The sequence below is a fragment of the Hippocampus bargibanti genome, linkage group LG14 (genome assembly GCF_051943395.1).
Source record: "Hippocampus bargibanti isolate YZ-2025 linkage group LG14, ASM5194339v1, whole genome shotgun sequence".
Taxonomy (NCBI): domain Eukaryota; kingdom Metazoa; phylum Chordata; class Actinopteri; order Syngnathiformes; family Syngnathidae; genus Hippocampus; species Hippocampus bargibanti.
This window is the reverse complement of record NC_142747.1, coordinates 97,469-113,351: the sequence shown is the minus strand read 5'-3', so window position 1 is coordinate 113,351 and position 15,883 is coordinate 97,469. Positions and strand designations below refer to the sequence as shown.

General features: G+C 53.4%; 1 protein-coding gene across 4 annotated transcripts in view; it reads right to left on the bottom strand.

The window, feature by feature from the left end:
- dgkd (diacylglycerol kinase delta) overlaps positions 1-15,883 on the bottom strand; it is a 19,557-nt gene extending 3,674 nt beyond the window's left edge. The window contains exons 1-24 of one of the 4 annotated variants that reach the window (XM_089014015.1): positions 15,473-15,883; positions 13,915-14,025; positions 13,758-13,838; positions 13,274-13,378; positions 12,926-13,058; positions 12,743-12,849; positions 12,532-12,657; positions 12,304-12,406; positions 12,027-12,189; positions 11,850-11,958; positions 11,615-11,754; positions 11,467-11,539; positions 11,228-11,322; positions 11,047-11,146; positions 10,699-10,969; positions 9,584-9,811; positions 9,413-9,512; positions 8,287-8,397; positions 8,130-8,226; positions 7,946-8,053; positions 7,669-7,866; positions 6,795-6,929; positions 6,555-6,730; positions 969-1,080 (exon numbers count right to left, since the gene is read on the bottom strand). In XM_089014015.1, the coding sequence (XP_088870141.1) occupies positions 969-1,080; positions 6,555-6,730; positions 6,795-6,929; positions 7,669-7,866; positions 7,946-8,053; positions 8,130-8,226; positions 8,287-8,397; positions 9,413-9,512; positions 9,584-9,811; positions 10,699-10,969; positions 11,047-11,146; positions 11,228-11,322; positions 11,467-11,539; positions 11,615-11,754; positions 11,850-11,958; positions 12,027-12,189; positions 12,304-12,406; positions 12,532-12,657; positions 12,743-12,849; positions 12,926-13,058; positions 13,274-13,378; positions 13,758-13,838; positions 13,915-14,025; positions 15,473-15,610 (3,120 nt within the window). In that variant the 5' untranslated portion in view covers positions 15,611-15,883. Of the gene's footprint in view, positions 1-968; positions 1,081-6,554; positions 6,731-6,794; positions 6,930-7,668; positions 7,867-7,945; positions 8,054-8,129; positions 8,227-8,286; positions 8,398-9,412; positions 9,513-9,583; positions 9,812-10,698; positions 10,970-11,046; positions 11,147-11,227; positions 11,323-11,466; positions 11,540-11,614; positions 11,755-11,849; positions 11,959-12,026; positions 12,190-12,303; positions 12,407-12,531; positions 12,658-12,742; positions 12,850-12,925; positions 13,059-13,273; positions 13,379-13,471; positions 13,678-13,757; positions 13,839-13,914; positions 14,026-15,472 lie in introns of those variants that run through there. The other 3 variants (XM_089014019.1, XM_089014017.1, XM_089014018.1) reach the window with 3 other exon arrangements.

Sequence of the window (15,883 nt, the reverse complement as noted above, 5' to 3'; positions counted from 1 at the left end):
TCAAAATCCTTCAAAAGCGAAAGCCGCCACCGAAGCATCGTTCCGGGTGAGTCACGCCATCGTTAAAAACAATCCAAGTCCTTCCAAGACGGAGAGATGGTAAAAGTTGAAGCAGCTGACTCTTTGTTCAGAGACTTTAAAAATAAGGCAGAGATATCTTCAATCAAAGCTCTGCAGCTGTCAAGACATAGTTACACGGCGCTGTGAAGCCACGGCTGAGGATTTAAACCAGCAAATGTGGAAAGACATCGGAGATTGTGAGTGTTCTCACTGCTGAAGTCCAGGGCTCGTGGACAGTTCTGTAACTTACTCACACAGGAAAAGTACCCCAACATGAGGAAATGTGCTACCTCCTTGACTGCATTATTCAGCTCCACTTATTTATGTGAGTCAGCCTTTTCCTACATGAAGATCATGAAGTCCAAATAGCGTTCCACCATGAATGATGAACATTTATTTGGAAATGTGCTTGAGGCTTGCTGTCAGCAGCTACTGTCCGGACTACGCATCCCTGCCGGATTCGATTCAGTGCAAGTCATCAAAGTAAACTCAGGTAATGACAAAAAAAATGTTAATAGTTATTTATTATGTTATGTGTACGTAGTTATGATGTATGTTGTGCAATATTGGCTTATTCAGTTATGCAATGTACATCAACATACATTGTACATACAAAGAATCCTTAAAACATTTGAAAATAATTATGTTTTGCATTTTTGTCATGGGTAGATCATTTTGACTTGGTAGTCAAAATGTTGCTCGTATGCTGAAAAAGTGTGAGCACCCCTGCGCTAGATCAATCATGATGTTTGATTTGTATTGTATTGTTTTCTGAGCAAAATGGTATGTATTGGTCGCAGAGCCGTTCATCGCGGTGAATAAGAATATTGATTGGTCGCAACAAAGCAGAAGTGGCAGAATTGGGCAGCAAAGCATTGCTTTGCCTGGTGGCAAGTGTTCTTTGGTACCTCAACGGCGCCGGACTGCGCGTAGACGCGCTCCAACGATTTGGAGCTGGCGTTGACGGCGTGGGCCAGTTCTTGTTCCAGACGGCGGTGACTCTGCGCTAGCCGGCAGATGCTGCCGCACGGACACAAAAGACAAACCGTGAGCAGGCGCGCAGCGTAGCGACGGGTCAGGAATACGTCTGTGTAAGCTCTCAGTGGTACAGGAGTGGTCCATCGATGAGAAGGTTTCTTCAGCCGTCATCTGTACTTCTTTGAAGGTGTCGGACGTGTCGCTTCTTATCCAAGAGGCTTCGTTAACGAACTAAAATTTGCTGGTAGTTTTGGCAAAGAGATGGTTTCGGTGTTCGGAACAAATCGCTTTTCGAACAGGGTCCTGGAACGAATTATAGTCTAGAACCGATATATATATATATATATATATATATATATATATATATATATATATATATATATATATATATATATATATATATATATATATATATAGATTGGGAGGCAAGCCCCAATGAATAATGAGATTGGGAAGCCAGCCCCAATAAATGAAATGCTGAGCGAGGCAGCAAATGACCTGAGAGATAAGATCATGGCAAGAATGAAAACTGGGCAACTAAGAAACCGATTACAACGGCTATGTGAAGTACCACCTGAAAGTCTCATGGAAACTGTGAATGCAGCACTGAGAACGATCCCGACCGGAACGATCACGGAAACCAATGAGCTGATATACACCTCAGCATCAGTGATCCTAGACATGCTTGGCTACAAGAGCAACCATGAGAGCCACGAGATTCATTACCCACCATGGAAAAGACGGTTGGAGGCCAAGATCAAGGCGGCTCGGAAAGATGTGAGTCAATTGACGGAGACCCAGAGAGGTGTGAATAAAAGGCCAATACCCAAGAGGTACATGCAGATAACCATACCTGAAGCACTCGAAACTGCCAAACAAAGGCTCCAGGTCTTGGCCAGTCGCCTAAAGAGGTACACGAAAGAGAATGAGGCCAGAAGAATAAACAGGCTGTTCGCAACACAACCTGCGAAAGTGTACGCTCAGTGGCAGGGTTCTAACAGCAGAGCAGACCCTCCAAGGCTGGAAACTGAAAGATACTGGAAAGGCATATGGGAGAAGGAGGTCGCACATAACAGCAGTGCACAATGGCTGGTGACTCTGAAAGAGGAGCACAGCAACCTCCCTGAACAGAACCCAGTTACCATCACAGCGGCAGATATACAAGGAAGAGTCTCAGGTATGAAAAACTGGACGGCACCAGGCCCGGATATGGTCCACACCTACTGGCTAAAGAAACTCACAGCTCTCCACGAGCGCCTAGCAGCACAAATGAACCAGTTGCTGATGGATGGGTCTCACCCAGGATGGCTAACCGAAGGGCGAACAATCCTGATCATGAAGGATTCCTCAAAGGGTGCAGTTCCTTCCAACTATCGGCCAATAACCTGTCTCTCCACAACATGGAAGCTCATGTCAGGCATCATTGCGGCTAAGATAAGTGGACACATGGATCAATACATGAGCAAAGCACAGAAAGGCATTAGTAGAGATACTAGAGGTGCCAAACATCAGCTGCTGGTTGATAGAACAGTCGCTCAAGACTGCAGGTCCCGACATACCAACCTGTGCACAGCCTGGATTGATTACAAGAAAGCATATGACTCGATGCCACACACATGGATCAATGAATGCTTGGAGTTGTATAAGGTCAACAGGACCCTGAGAGCCTTCGTTGCAAACTCGATGAGGATGTGGAAAACCACACTTGAAGCCAATGGCAAGCCACTAACGCAAGTGTCCATCAAATGTGGCATATACCAAGGTGATGCACTCTCCCCACTGCTGTTCTGCATAGGACTGAACCCCCTCAGCCAGATAATCGCCAAGACAGGCTATGGATACCGCCTCAGAAATGGAGCTACGATCAGTCACCTCCTCTCCATGGATGACATCAAGCTGTATGCTAAGAGCAAACGGGACATAGACTCCCTGATCCACACAACCAGGATCTACAGCAGTGACATCGGGATGTCATTCGGGCTGGAGAAATGTAGTCGGATGGTGACTAAGAGGGGCAAGGTAGTCCACACTGAAGGGGTCTCACTCCCTGAAGGAACAATAGCAGACATTGAAAACAGCTACAAGTACCTCGGTATACCACAGGCCAATGGCAACCTCGAATTAGCAACAAGGAAAGCGGCTACGACCAAATACCTCCAGCGGGTGAGGCAAGTCCTCAGAAGCCAGCTCAATGGCAAGAACAAGACCCGGGCAATAAACAGCTATGCCCTGCCAGTGATCAGATACCCTGCAGGAATAATAAGGTGGCCAAAGGAAGAGATTCAGACCACGGATGTTAAGACCCGAAAACTCCTCACCATGCACGGAGGGTTCCATCCCAAGTCCAGCACCCTGAGACTGTACACAAGCCGTAAGGAAGGAGGCCGGGGACTAGTGAGTGTGAGAGCCACTGTCCAGGATGAAACATCCATGCTCCATGAATACATCAAAGAGAAGGCTCCAACGGATGATGTACTCAGAGAATGTCTCAGTCAATGGGGAACAGAGGATGAGGTGCTGGAAGAGGGACAATCATGGGAGGAAAAGCCCCTACACGGGATGTACCACCGAACCATAGCAGAAGTGGCTGATCTCAAGAAGTCCTATCAGTGGCTAGAGAGGGCTGGCCTAAAGGACAGCACAGAGGCACTCATCCTGGCTGCCCAAGAGCAGGCCCTGAACACCAGAGCCATAGAGGCAGGGATATACCACACCAGACAAGACCCAAGGTGTAGGTTGTGCAAAGAGGCACCTGAGACAATCCAACACGTAACTGCAGGGAAAGCCTACATGGAGCGCCATAACCAGGTGGCTGGCATAGTCTACCGAAACATCTGTGCGGAGTATGGACTGGAAACCCCAAGGTCAAAATGGGAAACACCTCCCAAGGTGGTGGAGAATGACCGAGCAAAAATCCTGTGGGACTTCCAGATACAGACTGACAAGATGGTAATGGCCAACCAACCAGATATCGTGGTCATAGATAAAGGGCAAAGGAAAGCCGTTGTCGTGGATGTAGCGGTCCCGAGTGATGGGAACATCAGAAAGAAGGAACATGAGAAAATCGAGAAATACCAAGGGCTCAGAGAGGAGCTGGAGAGAGCCTGGAAGGTAAAGGTGACAGTCGTGCCTGTGGTGGTCGGAGCACTTGGGGCAGTGACCCCCAAACTCGACGAGTGGTTGCAACAGATCCCGGGAACAACATCGGATATCTCGGTCCAGAAAAGCGCAGTGCTGGGAACAGCACGGATACTGCGCAGAACCCTCAAGCTTCCTGGCCTCTGGTAGAGGACCCGAGCTGAAATGGGGACAGACACCACCCATGGTGGGTGAGACGAGGATTTTATATATATATATATATATATATATATATATATATATATATATATATATATATATATATAGTGATACCTCGGTTCTCGACCATAATTCGTTCCAGGACCCTGTTTGAAAAGCGATTTGTTCGAACACCGAAACCATCTCTTTGCTCCTGTCATTTGCGAGTTGACAGCGGGGGGCGGGGCTGCCTCTCCCGGCCGTTCTCCACCTGCTGTCAATTCTCTAATCACGGACACGGGGCATTTATTCGGTTTGCGATCACCTCGCCAATGCCGGATGATTGACTCACCTCGCCACCGTACCTGGACTCTTCGATGCGAGAGTGTATCCGGTCCGAGGTATTTTCCCTGCGTCCCGTAAATTTATGTCATCTTCCGGGATTGCGTCATTTTGCACCCTCGTGTGCCATCTTACTCGCTGTGTTTTCTTTGATTTGTGAATAAACATCCTGCTTAGTTAGTACGTGTCTGTTTTTGGGATCCCAAACATTCCACTACGTTCCGACGAGTCAGCTGCCGTCACTCTCGCTCGGAACGTGACAGCTACGGATGACTCGGCTACAGGATGTTCTTTTCTCTTCAAATATCTATCCAATGACACTTGCGCTCACCCCCACTGCCACATCATTAGATTTCACAGCCTCCTTATTCTTTCATATCGTACTGATCGTAGATTTCGCCATGCTGTATTCCCTCGCCAGATCAGACACTCGCACACCTCCTTCATTATTTCTTTCTTAAATGCAATGGTTGCACGCTCTACTTTTCTTTTGTCACTTGTAGCAGCACTTACTTTCTTTGGAGGCATGATTAGGGGCTAAAACTCTTCGTACACCTATATTAAACGCTACAGCAAAACGCAGCACGCCCGCTAGCTAGTTGGTCACGGAGAGAGCGATACACGCGTACGCCGCTCAGCACCCCACCCTCGCGTACGCACTCAAGCGTCGTATTGGCGTTCGAACACCGATTGGTGTTCGAACTACGAAGCAAGAATATCTCGAATATTTTGTTCTAACTCCAATTTGTTCGAACTGTGAGGCGTTCGAGAACCGAGGTACCATATATATATATATATATTCTTTTCCTTTCGGCTTTTCCCTTCCTCGTCCTCCATCTATCCCGGTTTTGTGCATCCTCTTCTCGCACACCAGCTACCTTCATGTCCTCTTTGACCACATCCATAAACCTCCTCTTGGGTCTTCCTCTCGGTCTCCTGCCTGGCAGTTCAAGGCTCAGCATCCTTCTCCCCATATAGTCACTCTCTCTCCTGTGGACATGTCCAAACCATGTCAGTCTGGCCTCTCTGACTTTCTCTGCAAAGCCTCTAATATGAGTTGTCCCTCTGATATACTCCTTCCTGATCCTATCCAACCTGGTCACTCCCAAAGAAAACCTCAACATCTTCAGCTCTGCTACCTCCAGCTCTGCTTCCTGTCTTTTCTTCAGTGGCACCGTCTCCAGTCAAACATCATGACCACGGTTTTATACACTTTTCCTTTCATCCTAGCTGAAAGCCTTCTATCACACATCACACCTGACATTTTTCTCCAGCCGCTCCAGTTGCCTGGACACGCTTCTTCACCTCTTTTCCACACTCTCCATTGCTCTGGACAGTTGACCCCAAGTACTTAAAATCCTCCACCTTCTTTATCTCTTCCCTCTGTAGCTTCACTCTTGCACTTGGATCCCTCTCATTCACACACATATATTCCGTCTTGCTGCGACTGATATTCACTCCTCTCCTTTCCAGGGCATATCTCCACATCTCTAGTTTCTCCGCCACCTGTTCCCTGTTCTCGCTACAGATCACAATGACATCTGCAAACATCATGGTCCAAGGAGATTCTTGTCTAACATCGTCTGTCAGCCTGTCCATCACCATAGCAAACAAGAAGGGGCTCAGAGCTGACCCCTGGTGGAGTCCCACCTCAAATTCCTCCGTCACACCGACAGCACACCTCACAACTGTCTTACAGTCATGATATATATATATATATATATATATATATATATATATATATATATATATATATATATATATATATAGGTCCAAAACTACCAGCAAATTTTAGTTTGCTGCCGAAGCCTCTTGGGTAAGAAGCGAGACGTCCGACACCTTCAAAGAAGTACAGATGACGGCCAAAGAAACCTCACCAAAGCCAGGAAATGGCTCACCTGCCGATGAGGACGCGGGTCGCCTGCGCCAAGTCCCGCACCAGCGCCGCCTCTTCCTCAGAGAGGATCTCGGGATGGCTGCCCAGGGGGCCGTGGACCGCCAGGGGGGCGGCCGGGTCCCGAGGAAAGTCGCCCTTTTGTTTGTCCTCCCACGACTTGAGCGTGCTCTCGAAAGCCTGCGGCGGAGAAAGGCTGAGAACGCGCCCGCTTGCAAAGCGACGCCGAGCCGCCGGCACTCACGCGGTCCCTGGTCAGCGTCTGGCTGCGGTTCTTGTGGAGGATCTTGATGTAGCCCGGAGGCTGGATCCAGGCCTCGCCGTCCACCTGGACCGGGAGGCCCTCGTCCCCTAGGATGGCGATTTTCACCGTGCGGCACTGACCAAAGCCCACAGACAGAGACAGAAAATATTGCTACTTGCGTACTGAAGGAAATAAATACATTTAGTTAGCCATGTGAAGCATTGTGTAGGATAAACATTGTTAATCAGTATCAATAGTTTTTTTGTTTCCAACAGATAGATGAGGGAGTAGATATGGAATGTGTGTCGGAGTTGTGTTTTTGCAGGCACCAGAGTCAAGGGGTCAGCTGGTTCTCATCACCCAAAGGAGATGAAAAGTTATGACCTGACCAATGCTGCAGGAAGGAGGTGAAAGGTTACAACATAAACCAATGCTGCTTGACGGGGACGCAACTTGAGATAGCTCTGCTTCATCCCGCTAAGAAGATGACGACAACAGAGACCAGAGACGGATCCAATCAACTGCTCATTTCTTTGTTCGAGCCAAATTTGAAGATGCATGTAGTACCCTTTAAAAAGGGACAAGAGTGATGCTACAGGGAGAAGAGATAAAGAAGGTGGAGGATTTTAAGTACTTGGGGTCCACTGTCCAGAGCAATGGAGGAGTGCGGAAAAGAGGTGAAGAAGCGTGTCCAGGCAGGCTGGAGCGGCTGGAGAAAAATGTCAGGTGTGATGTGTGATAGAAGGCTTTCAGCTAGAATGAAAGGAAAGGTGTATAAAACTGGCTGAGATGGAGGACATTGATTCGCTGTGGCCACGCCTGAAGGGAAAAGCCCAAAGGAAAAGAAGAAGACCCTTTAAAATGGACTCCTCACTCTCTGTATATTTGTTGGCGCAGTACGTGGGCCACAGACCGCTCCAAGACAAGAGCCTGGCGAGCCTCCGCGGTGGACGCGTACCTGCGCGATGCGGTGGTGTTGCAGGTTGATGACCCTGGAGACAGCCATCTGCATGCTGCCAAAGACCGCCACCACCTCCAGGATCTTGTCATCGAAGGACGGGGCGGCAAAGGTCTGCGAACAGGCAGACAGGCGCCAGGTGAGAGACAGACAGGCGGATGGGGGGGACGGACGGACGGCTTGGCGGCCTCACGTCGTCTTCTTTGGTTCCTCCCCAGAAGTTGGTCCCTCCGGCGTAACTGGGAATGTTCAAGACGGCGATGCCCTGCAGGCTGGGGAGGGGGATGGCTCGCCCGTCGCACTGCGCACAGGCGGAGAGGACGACGGGTGGAAGAAGCGCGACAGACGGGAAGCCCATGACGGCGCTTGGCCCTCACCTCCAGCAGAAGCCGCTGCTCCAGGTTCTTGTAAGTTCTGTGCAGCAGCTCTTTGGTTCCCAGCACGCCGTACCACATCATGTTCTTGGTGCGACTCCTGCACACGCGTCACGCGCCGTCACGCGCCGTCACGTCGCCGTCACGCCCCGTTTCTCACCTGCACTTCTCGGGGTGCTCGTCTCTCTTGTTGTTGAAGTCCAGAGAAATTTTGGCATCCAGACCGATGCCAAAGTAGTTGTTCATCACACACTTCTCGGCGTAGCACCGCCTGCACGTTCGCACGCATAGCCAGAAAGAGAGAAAGCAGCCACGCACGCCTTGAGACGCCAATTCCAAGCCCAACCGGGGTTGTCTTTGCCACGGAAAACGACGGAGATAATAATAATAAGAATAAGAATAAGAATACATTCCATTTCTAAGCGCCTTTCAAAACTAACTCAAATAGATAGAAAGCTAGCTAGCTATCAAATAGCTAATAGATACCCAGCGAGACAGATAGCAGCTAGATAGCCATATAGCTAATAAATAGCCAGCTACATAGCTAGTCAGACAGCCAATAGATAGCAAATGGATAGCAAATAGATAGCCAGCTAGGTAGTTAGCTAATAGATAGCAAATGGATATATAATAATATATTTCATTTGTAAGCGCCTTTCAAAACTCTCAAGGACACTTTACAGTCACAGGATACATTTTTCTGTGGGTGAGCAGTGGCAGCCTCACGCGCCAGTGTTCACTCAACCCACTCATAGAAAGCTAACTAGACAGCTAATCGATAGCTAATAGCTAGCCAGCTAGATATCTTATAAATGAAATGTGTGTATATATATATATATATATATATATATATACACACACACACACACACACACACACTTATATATTTGCTCTTTAATTATTTATAATTTTATTGATGGTTTTATTGTTCTTTTTGATTGTAAAGTCTCCTTGGGTGCTTTAAAAGGTGCGTTTAAAAATGTATTATTATTATTATTATTATGTCAGGATGCGTATGCTGTGTGCCACTCTAAAAATGGATTTCATGTGTAAGAAAAAGCCACCTGAGGCACATATTTGTTGATTTTTCAATTGCGCGGCAACTCAAAATGATGGAGAATTGTGGAAAATGGCGTCAGTTGAGGAAAAGCGGATCCACGTCGCACCATTTTGCCATACCAGTGAGAAAACAAGATAAGACACGCCCCCTCGTCCCTCCCACCGCAAAAGTGTCGATGTTGCCGTTTGGTTTGTCGCGGCCCCCCGTCGGTCGACGCGCGTCTTACGTGTCGTCGGGGTGGCACGACGTCAGCGACTCGGCGTTGAGCAGCAGTCGCCCGATGATGGAAGCGTGAGACGGGCACGAAGACACGCCGGCCCGCGTACCTGCGCAAGCACAGCCAGGACATCAAGAAGGGGCGGCGGCCTCGGGGAGGGAGGGGGGCGGAGCATCCCACCGGGGTCAAGGATCTCGGCGTTGAGCGCGGCCATGTTGTCCCGGCTTTCCGAGCCGCCTTTGGTCCCGCAAGGTGTCTTGCCCACTTGGGAAGAGGCCGGAGACGCACCTGGGCCGGCCGGCCGCCATTTGTCCCGGTCGTCTCGGCCTGGGGCGGCGGCGCCGCCGTTCGCGTGGGCCGCCCCCGCCGAGAACATGGACGCCGTCTGCGCGTTTTGCTCGTCCACGGCTGAAAAGAAAAGATCATTTTCAAAGGAAGACGGGCGGGCAAGTCTGCTGACCGGCCATGATGAGATGTGCCAAAAACTAACGGAGGGGATGGATGGAGCCTTTTTTTTCACTTTCTCTGGAATGAGCTGCCATCCTCTCATCTGTTTGCTATCTAGCTGCCTGGCTAGCTATCTAATAGATAGCTAGATATCTATCTAGCTAGCTATTTATTGCCTAACTAGCCAGCTTTCTTTCTATTTGAGGTACTTCCGGCTTGAGCGAACGCTGGCGCGTGTGGCTGCCGCTGCTCACCCGCAGAAAAGTGTCATCCTGTGATTGTAAAGTGACCTTGATAGTTTTGAAAGGCGCTTACAAATGAAATGGATTATTATTATTATTGAACATTGGGCAAGCCCCCCTGCTGGCCATCTTTTGAGGAAAGCCTCTTTGTACTCTTTGCTATTCATCCATGCATCCATTTTCCGTAGCGCTTCTTCCTCATTAGGGTCGCGGGGGGTGCCTGAGCCTATCTCAGCCGTCTTCGGGCACGAGGCGGGGGACACCCCGAATTGGTTGCCAGCCAATCGCAGGGCACACAAAGACATACAACAGTCACTCTCGCACCGAGGGACAATTTGGAGCGGTCAATCTGCCTGCCATGCATGGTTTTGGAATGTGGGAGGAAACCGGAGGACCCGGAGAAAACCCACGCGGGTCCGGGGAGAACATGCAAACTCCACACAGGGAGGCCGGACCGGGACGATGACCCGGCGACCTCCGCTAACCACTCGACTACCAAGCCGCCCCCTTTGATGTGATCTCGGTCATCCTGGGAAAAGGCTGCTGAGGCCACCATGACACCGATTGTCACTCCGAAGCAAGGACCGAAAGCGGCGTGTCCCTGACCTTTCTCCGCATGCTCGATGATCTGCCGGATGACCTTCTTCAAGCTGTTGGCTCGCAGCATCAGCTGCTCGCGAGGTTTGAAGACGGCTGGCGTCGGCGGGCGGGCGGCGGCGTCGGGCAGCGCAGGAGGCGGCGCGCGGAACAGGGGCGGCACCGAGGCCAGGGGGCTCCCGTCCCGGGCCGGAAGAGGAGAGCCGACTCGACGGGACGCCTCGGACTCCTGGGTCAGCGTCCGCAGGAGGAGGTCCAGCTTTTCCTTCAGCAGGCCGCACTGCCGGGGGGAGGGCGTCGCGCGTCAGCCGGGCGTCAGCCGGGCGTCAGCCGGGCGACGGCCGCCCAGCCCTCTACCTTCTTGGCCATCACGTCGGACTCCTGCGAAGGCTCCGTGTTCTTCTCGTAGGCCTTCCCCACCCGCGCCACAAAGTCCTTCACCGTCTCGCACAGGACCCTGGAAGAGGGGGCACGCGGAGCGCGTCAAAACCACCTTCCGCCCCCCGTCGCAAAGGGAACAAAGAGCAAGCCGGCTCACCTGGCGGAGGAAATGACGACGGCGTGCTGATTCGACGTCAGAATCTTGGAAAGGTGAACGGCCACCGAGTCCTCATAAGTCAGGATTTGCTGCACCTGGACGGGCGCCAAAGGTGGAAGCCGTTGGCTTTGGCCGCTTTCCATCGCCGCCAACCGCCCCGGGAGGTCCGGTTCCCGGCCCACGGCACCGGCCTCTTGCCTCGTCGCTCGCAAAAGACGGCGGCGGCGGAAGGGCCTCACCTCTGAGTCCTCACCCGCGCCGGAGGCGGAGTCTTCTGGCGGCAACTTGCTCTCGTACACCATGACGCTCCACCTGCCGCGGCAACGACAACGTCAGCGAGGCGAGAGCAGCTCGGGAGAACCGGGGGGGCCGCGCCCCGTCCGTCACCTGTCCAGCATCTTGGTGCTGGCCCGCTCGAGTTTCTCCAGGATTTCAGGCAGCTGGGCGTCGTCGTCGCAGGCGGACCCCCAGCCCAAAACCCGGGCCAGGTCGTTCCCGGTTCCCAGAGGCAGGACCCCCAGCTGGCACTGGGGACGCCGCGGAGACGGCGCCGTGAGCGAGGGTCGAGCAGCGTGGGCGAGCGTACCGTCGCTCCTGGGAGACGCTGCGAAAGCGCCCTCACCTGTTTGTGCAGCGTGAGCGCGTCAATCTCGGACAGAACCCAACCGACGCTGCCGTCCCCGCCGCACACCAGGATCCTGAAGGTGTCAAACTTCTGGAACAGACGCAGCCTGCCGAGAAGACGCGGGGCCTTAGCCGTGCGGTCGAGGCAGCGAGGCCTAGCCTCCTGACGCCTCACCCCAGGTGCGGTCCGCCGTTCATCAGGTCGAAAACCTGCGCGGGGTTGAGCAGCTGCTTGAAGCGCCGCAGGAACTTGACGCCCTGGTTGTCTCCGCTCTTGGAGTTGACAAAGACCAGCAGCGGGCTGGTGCAGGACGGGGGGCACGACGCTTTCCAGAACCCTGCGGGCGGACCAGGTGGACGAGACGGTCGGTGTGCGAATGCGGCGGCCGGCCAGCCGGCCGGTCCCAAACCTGTCGGGGTTCAGGCCGACAGTCGGACGAGATGAGCCTCACCGTCCGAGTCGATGCTGTTGAGCGCCGTGGGCGGAATGACGGACACTTTGCACTGGCCTAGTGGACACTTGACGGACAGATGATCCCGGCAGCCCGTGTGCACCTGGAGAAACGGGGCCGCCGCGCGAGTGAGGCGAGAGCCGGGCGAGGGCCGGGCGAGGGCCGGGCGAGGGCCGGGCGAGGGCCGGGCGAGGGCCGGGCGATGGCCGGGTGACAGGCGTTCCTTACCATGGCCTTGCACCACAGACAGCGCCAGTCCTGCAGCCGCAGGACGCTGCCGCAGGTCTTGTCGCAAGCGCCGCACTTGGCCGACACGGGCAGGTTCCCCTCCAGCCACTGGTGGGGCATCCACACCTGGCAAACGGACGGACGCACGGCACCGGACGGTTCAGAGCGGAGGAAGCCGCGGGCGCCGGGTGGTGGCGGGCCTTGGGCTCACCCCGTCCTCGTCCTCGATGATGTCCCTCCCGATGGAGGCCAGTGTTGTCCACTTGCAGTTGCTCACGGCTCGGACCGCGCAGCGCTTGTGGGCCTTGAATTTGCACACTGCGCAGGCCAGCGTCAAAGCGGCTCAACGGGCGGACCCGGTCGATCTCGGGACGCTGGGACGCGGCCGACCTACCTTCGCAGGAGAGGCCGTGCGAGGTGACTCCCGACAAAGCTTCTCGGCAGACGTTGCAGTAGGTGGGCCGGGCGTGCGAGCACGCGTACCAGTTGTGCGTTCCGCTGAAGTGCTCCACACTGTACTGCGTCGACTGCGACAAGCACACGCGGCCGCTCGACATCAAGGTGCGCCCGTGACGTCGGAGCCAACCCCGACAAAAAACCCGTCTTGGCCGTGAAGGACGGCCGCGTGCCATTTTTACAGGAATTTGGGAGACGGACGCGATTTGCCGGATCGAAAGGGCGTCATTGAGGCGTGGCACCGTTGGACGGCGACTTTTGGCCTCTCCGGGAGTTTGGCACTGACCTCGTAGTTTTGTCGGTTCTGGATGCCGCGCAGCGCCGAGATCCATTCCTCCATTTCCTTGCGGTTGTCTGCGCACAGGATCAGACGTCGGCACGGGGTGATCACCTGCATACGCACACACCCGGATCAGCGCTTTGCTCAAAGGCACCCGGTCGCCACCCAGCCGCCACGCGCTTGCCTCGACGATCGTCTCCTGACCTTCTCTACCGGTGTTGGGACTTGCCTCCACCTCCTGTCCGTCGCCGCGGCAACCCTGCCCTATCGCCTCACTTGATTTGATTCGACGGCTTTTTTTCTAGCGGCGAACCAAAAACGCTCCCCCTTTGCGTACGATTTGAGAGGGCCTTTTAGTTTTGTGTCTGGATTGGTTTGTGGTGGAGCGGCGCAGATGCTAACCTCCCGCGGGCGGCTTTCGATTTTGATGGACAGACGGCGGCGTTATGCGTCAAAGGCGGGTGACGGCGGTCCGTCCGGCGGCGTTTACCGTGAAGCTGTTGTTGACATTCTTGGTGCTGGATTCGGCCACGCTGGCATCCGCCAAGTCCACTTCGTCAAAGATGATGGACTGCGGGGCGACGAGGGCGGCGCAAGGTGACAAAGGGCCGGATGACGCAGGAAGGCGGCGGCCGGCGTGGGCTCACCTTGGCGTTCTGCGCGTAGTAAAGCGTTCTTCCCCTCAGCTTGAAATAGCGCCTCTTCCAACGCTGGAACGAGCTGGTCTGCTTCATCAAGTCACCTTCCTTCAACACCGTCTGAGACCACGCAACCGTGCACCGGTGAGCCACCGACGGGTCAGGCCTTGCCGCCCGTCACCCAAACTTTGAAGCTGCGGCGCTTACTAGGGCCTCAGATATTCACCGACCGACCTACCTACATACCTACCTTATTTAGCCATATTAAATATTATTCAAAATAAACATTAAAATAGTAAGTTTAATCAGTATAAATATTGCTTTGTTGGTAATAGATGACAGAACAAAGAGGTATTGTTGGTTGGAGACCCGTTTCAGGTGCCAGGAGGTCGAAGGGCAGACACAAAGCAAGTGTGAAATGACAACATGGCCAAACGCTGGACAACGCAGATGAAAGGAAGCGACCAAACAGTGACTCGGCAGGACGCAACTTTTCATCTACCTTCCATCCCGCCTGGAGGTCGGGAAATATCTTGGGAACAGAGACGTGAACCAGATCCCAGGAAGGACCAAGTGGGGAACTTGATTTCTTTGTGTGGGCCAAATGTGAAGATGCGTGCGGTACACCTTTAAATGTGGGCTCCTCAGCCTCAGTCTTTGGTCTCTCTTATTGACTTGAGGGCACACAAATATTTTTTGGTGTCAGGGAGCTGAGACCCACAATTCTGTTTTAGATCAAATTGTTCGCAATAAATTATCTGTGAGTAACTTGCCGGCTTTTTGGTCATCCCTCTCACAAGGAACGCGCCGATTGTTAAACGTTGCGCAATAAGGTCAATATTTAATTCCCTTCAAAATTGTTCAAAGATGAAATGTAACTGGTAACGGCAATATTGGTTTGTAATATTCTAACCTAACACTACTTCTCTCTCTCTTTTATTTCTCTGCCATGTTTTGCTGTCTTTTGGCGTCTGCTGCGGTTCTGCTTTGGAACGTCTTGGAAACGACTTTGTTCCCTGCGGGCAACGTTGTTACCGTCGCCACCAACAAGCAACGACGGTCAACGTGCGAGCTGCTCCCGCGGGCGGGCCCCTTCGGGCGCCGGCCGAGCCGAGTAGGAAAGGGCGAGGCCGCGCTCCGGGACGGCCGACTCGGCCCCCTCCGTCACGTTTCGGCGGCTTTCGCTCCACTTGGCGACTTGAAACGTCGTCGCAACTTTGGGCGCGCGCGTCGGACGTGGAAATGCATTCGCATTCGCCTCCTCCCAACGGGCAACAAAACGCAAAGCTCCGCGAAGGGCGCGACCGGCCACGGATGGATCGCTCGCAGCTAGCGAGATCGTTTCAAAGACCACTCGATTTTTTTTTTTTTTTTTTTTTGCAACTGGTGCTGCGTGACGGAAAGGGAAGTGGAAGCGCCTTTGGAAAGAACGACGCCGAGTCAACAGGCAACGCGCGCGCGCGCGCACGCAATCGGAGGCGGCGACGTTGTCGTCGTCGTTCGTTGCCGCCGCAAACGCTCGGCGACGCGCTCGCAGATGTTGACGCTCGTCTCGAGCGGCGCTCACCTTGCTGCGGATCTGACCGGAAGTGGACACTTTCCGGATGAGTTTTTGCGGGGCGCCCGGTTCCTGCTCCGGTTCGCTGTCTGACGACTCGTCCGGGCAGCGAGCGCCGAAAAAGTCCACCGCTCCCTCCGCCGCCATCCCGAACCTTCTTTTGCGCCGCCCTCGTCTCCCCGTCCGGAGGGTCCTGCCCGCTCGCGTGCCGCGGACCACCGGGAATGGGAGGGCGACGGTGCGCCCTCCCGTGGCCGAGAAGGAGCCACGCAACCAGCCGACCCGCCCCCCCAGTCGTCGTCGGGGTCAGCCGTCTCGTCCATTTTTTGACTGTCAGTCCGCCCCGACCTCAACCAACAGTCATCGCCAAGTCAAAGAAAGGAAAGTTTTTTGTTTTTTTTTAATCCGTGCTTCTATTGT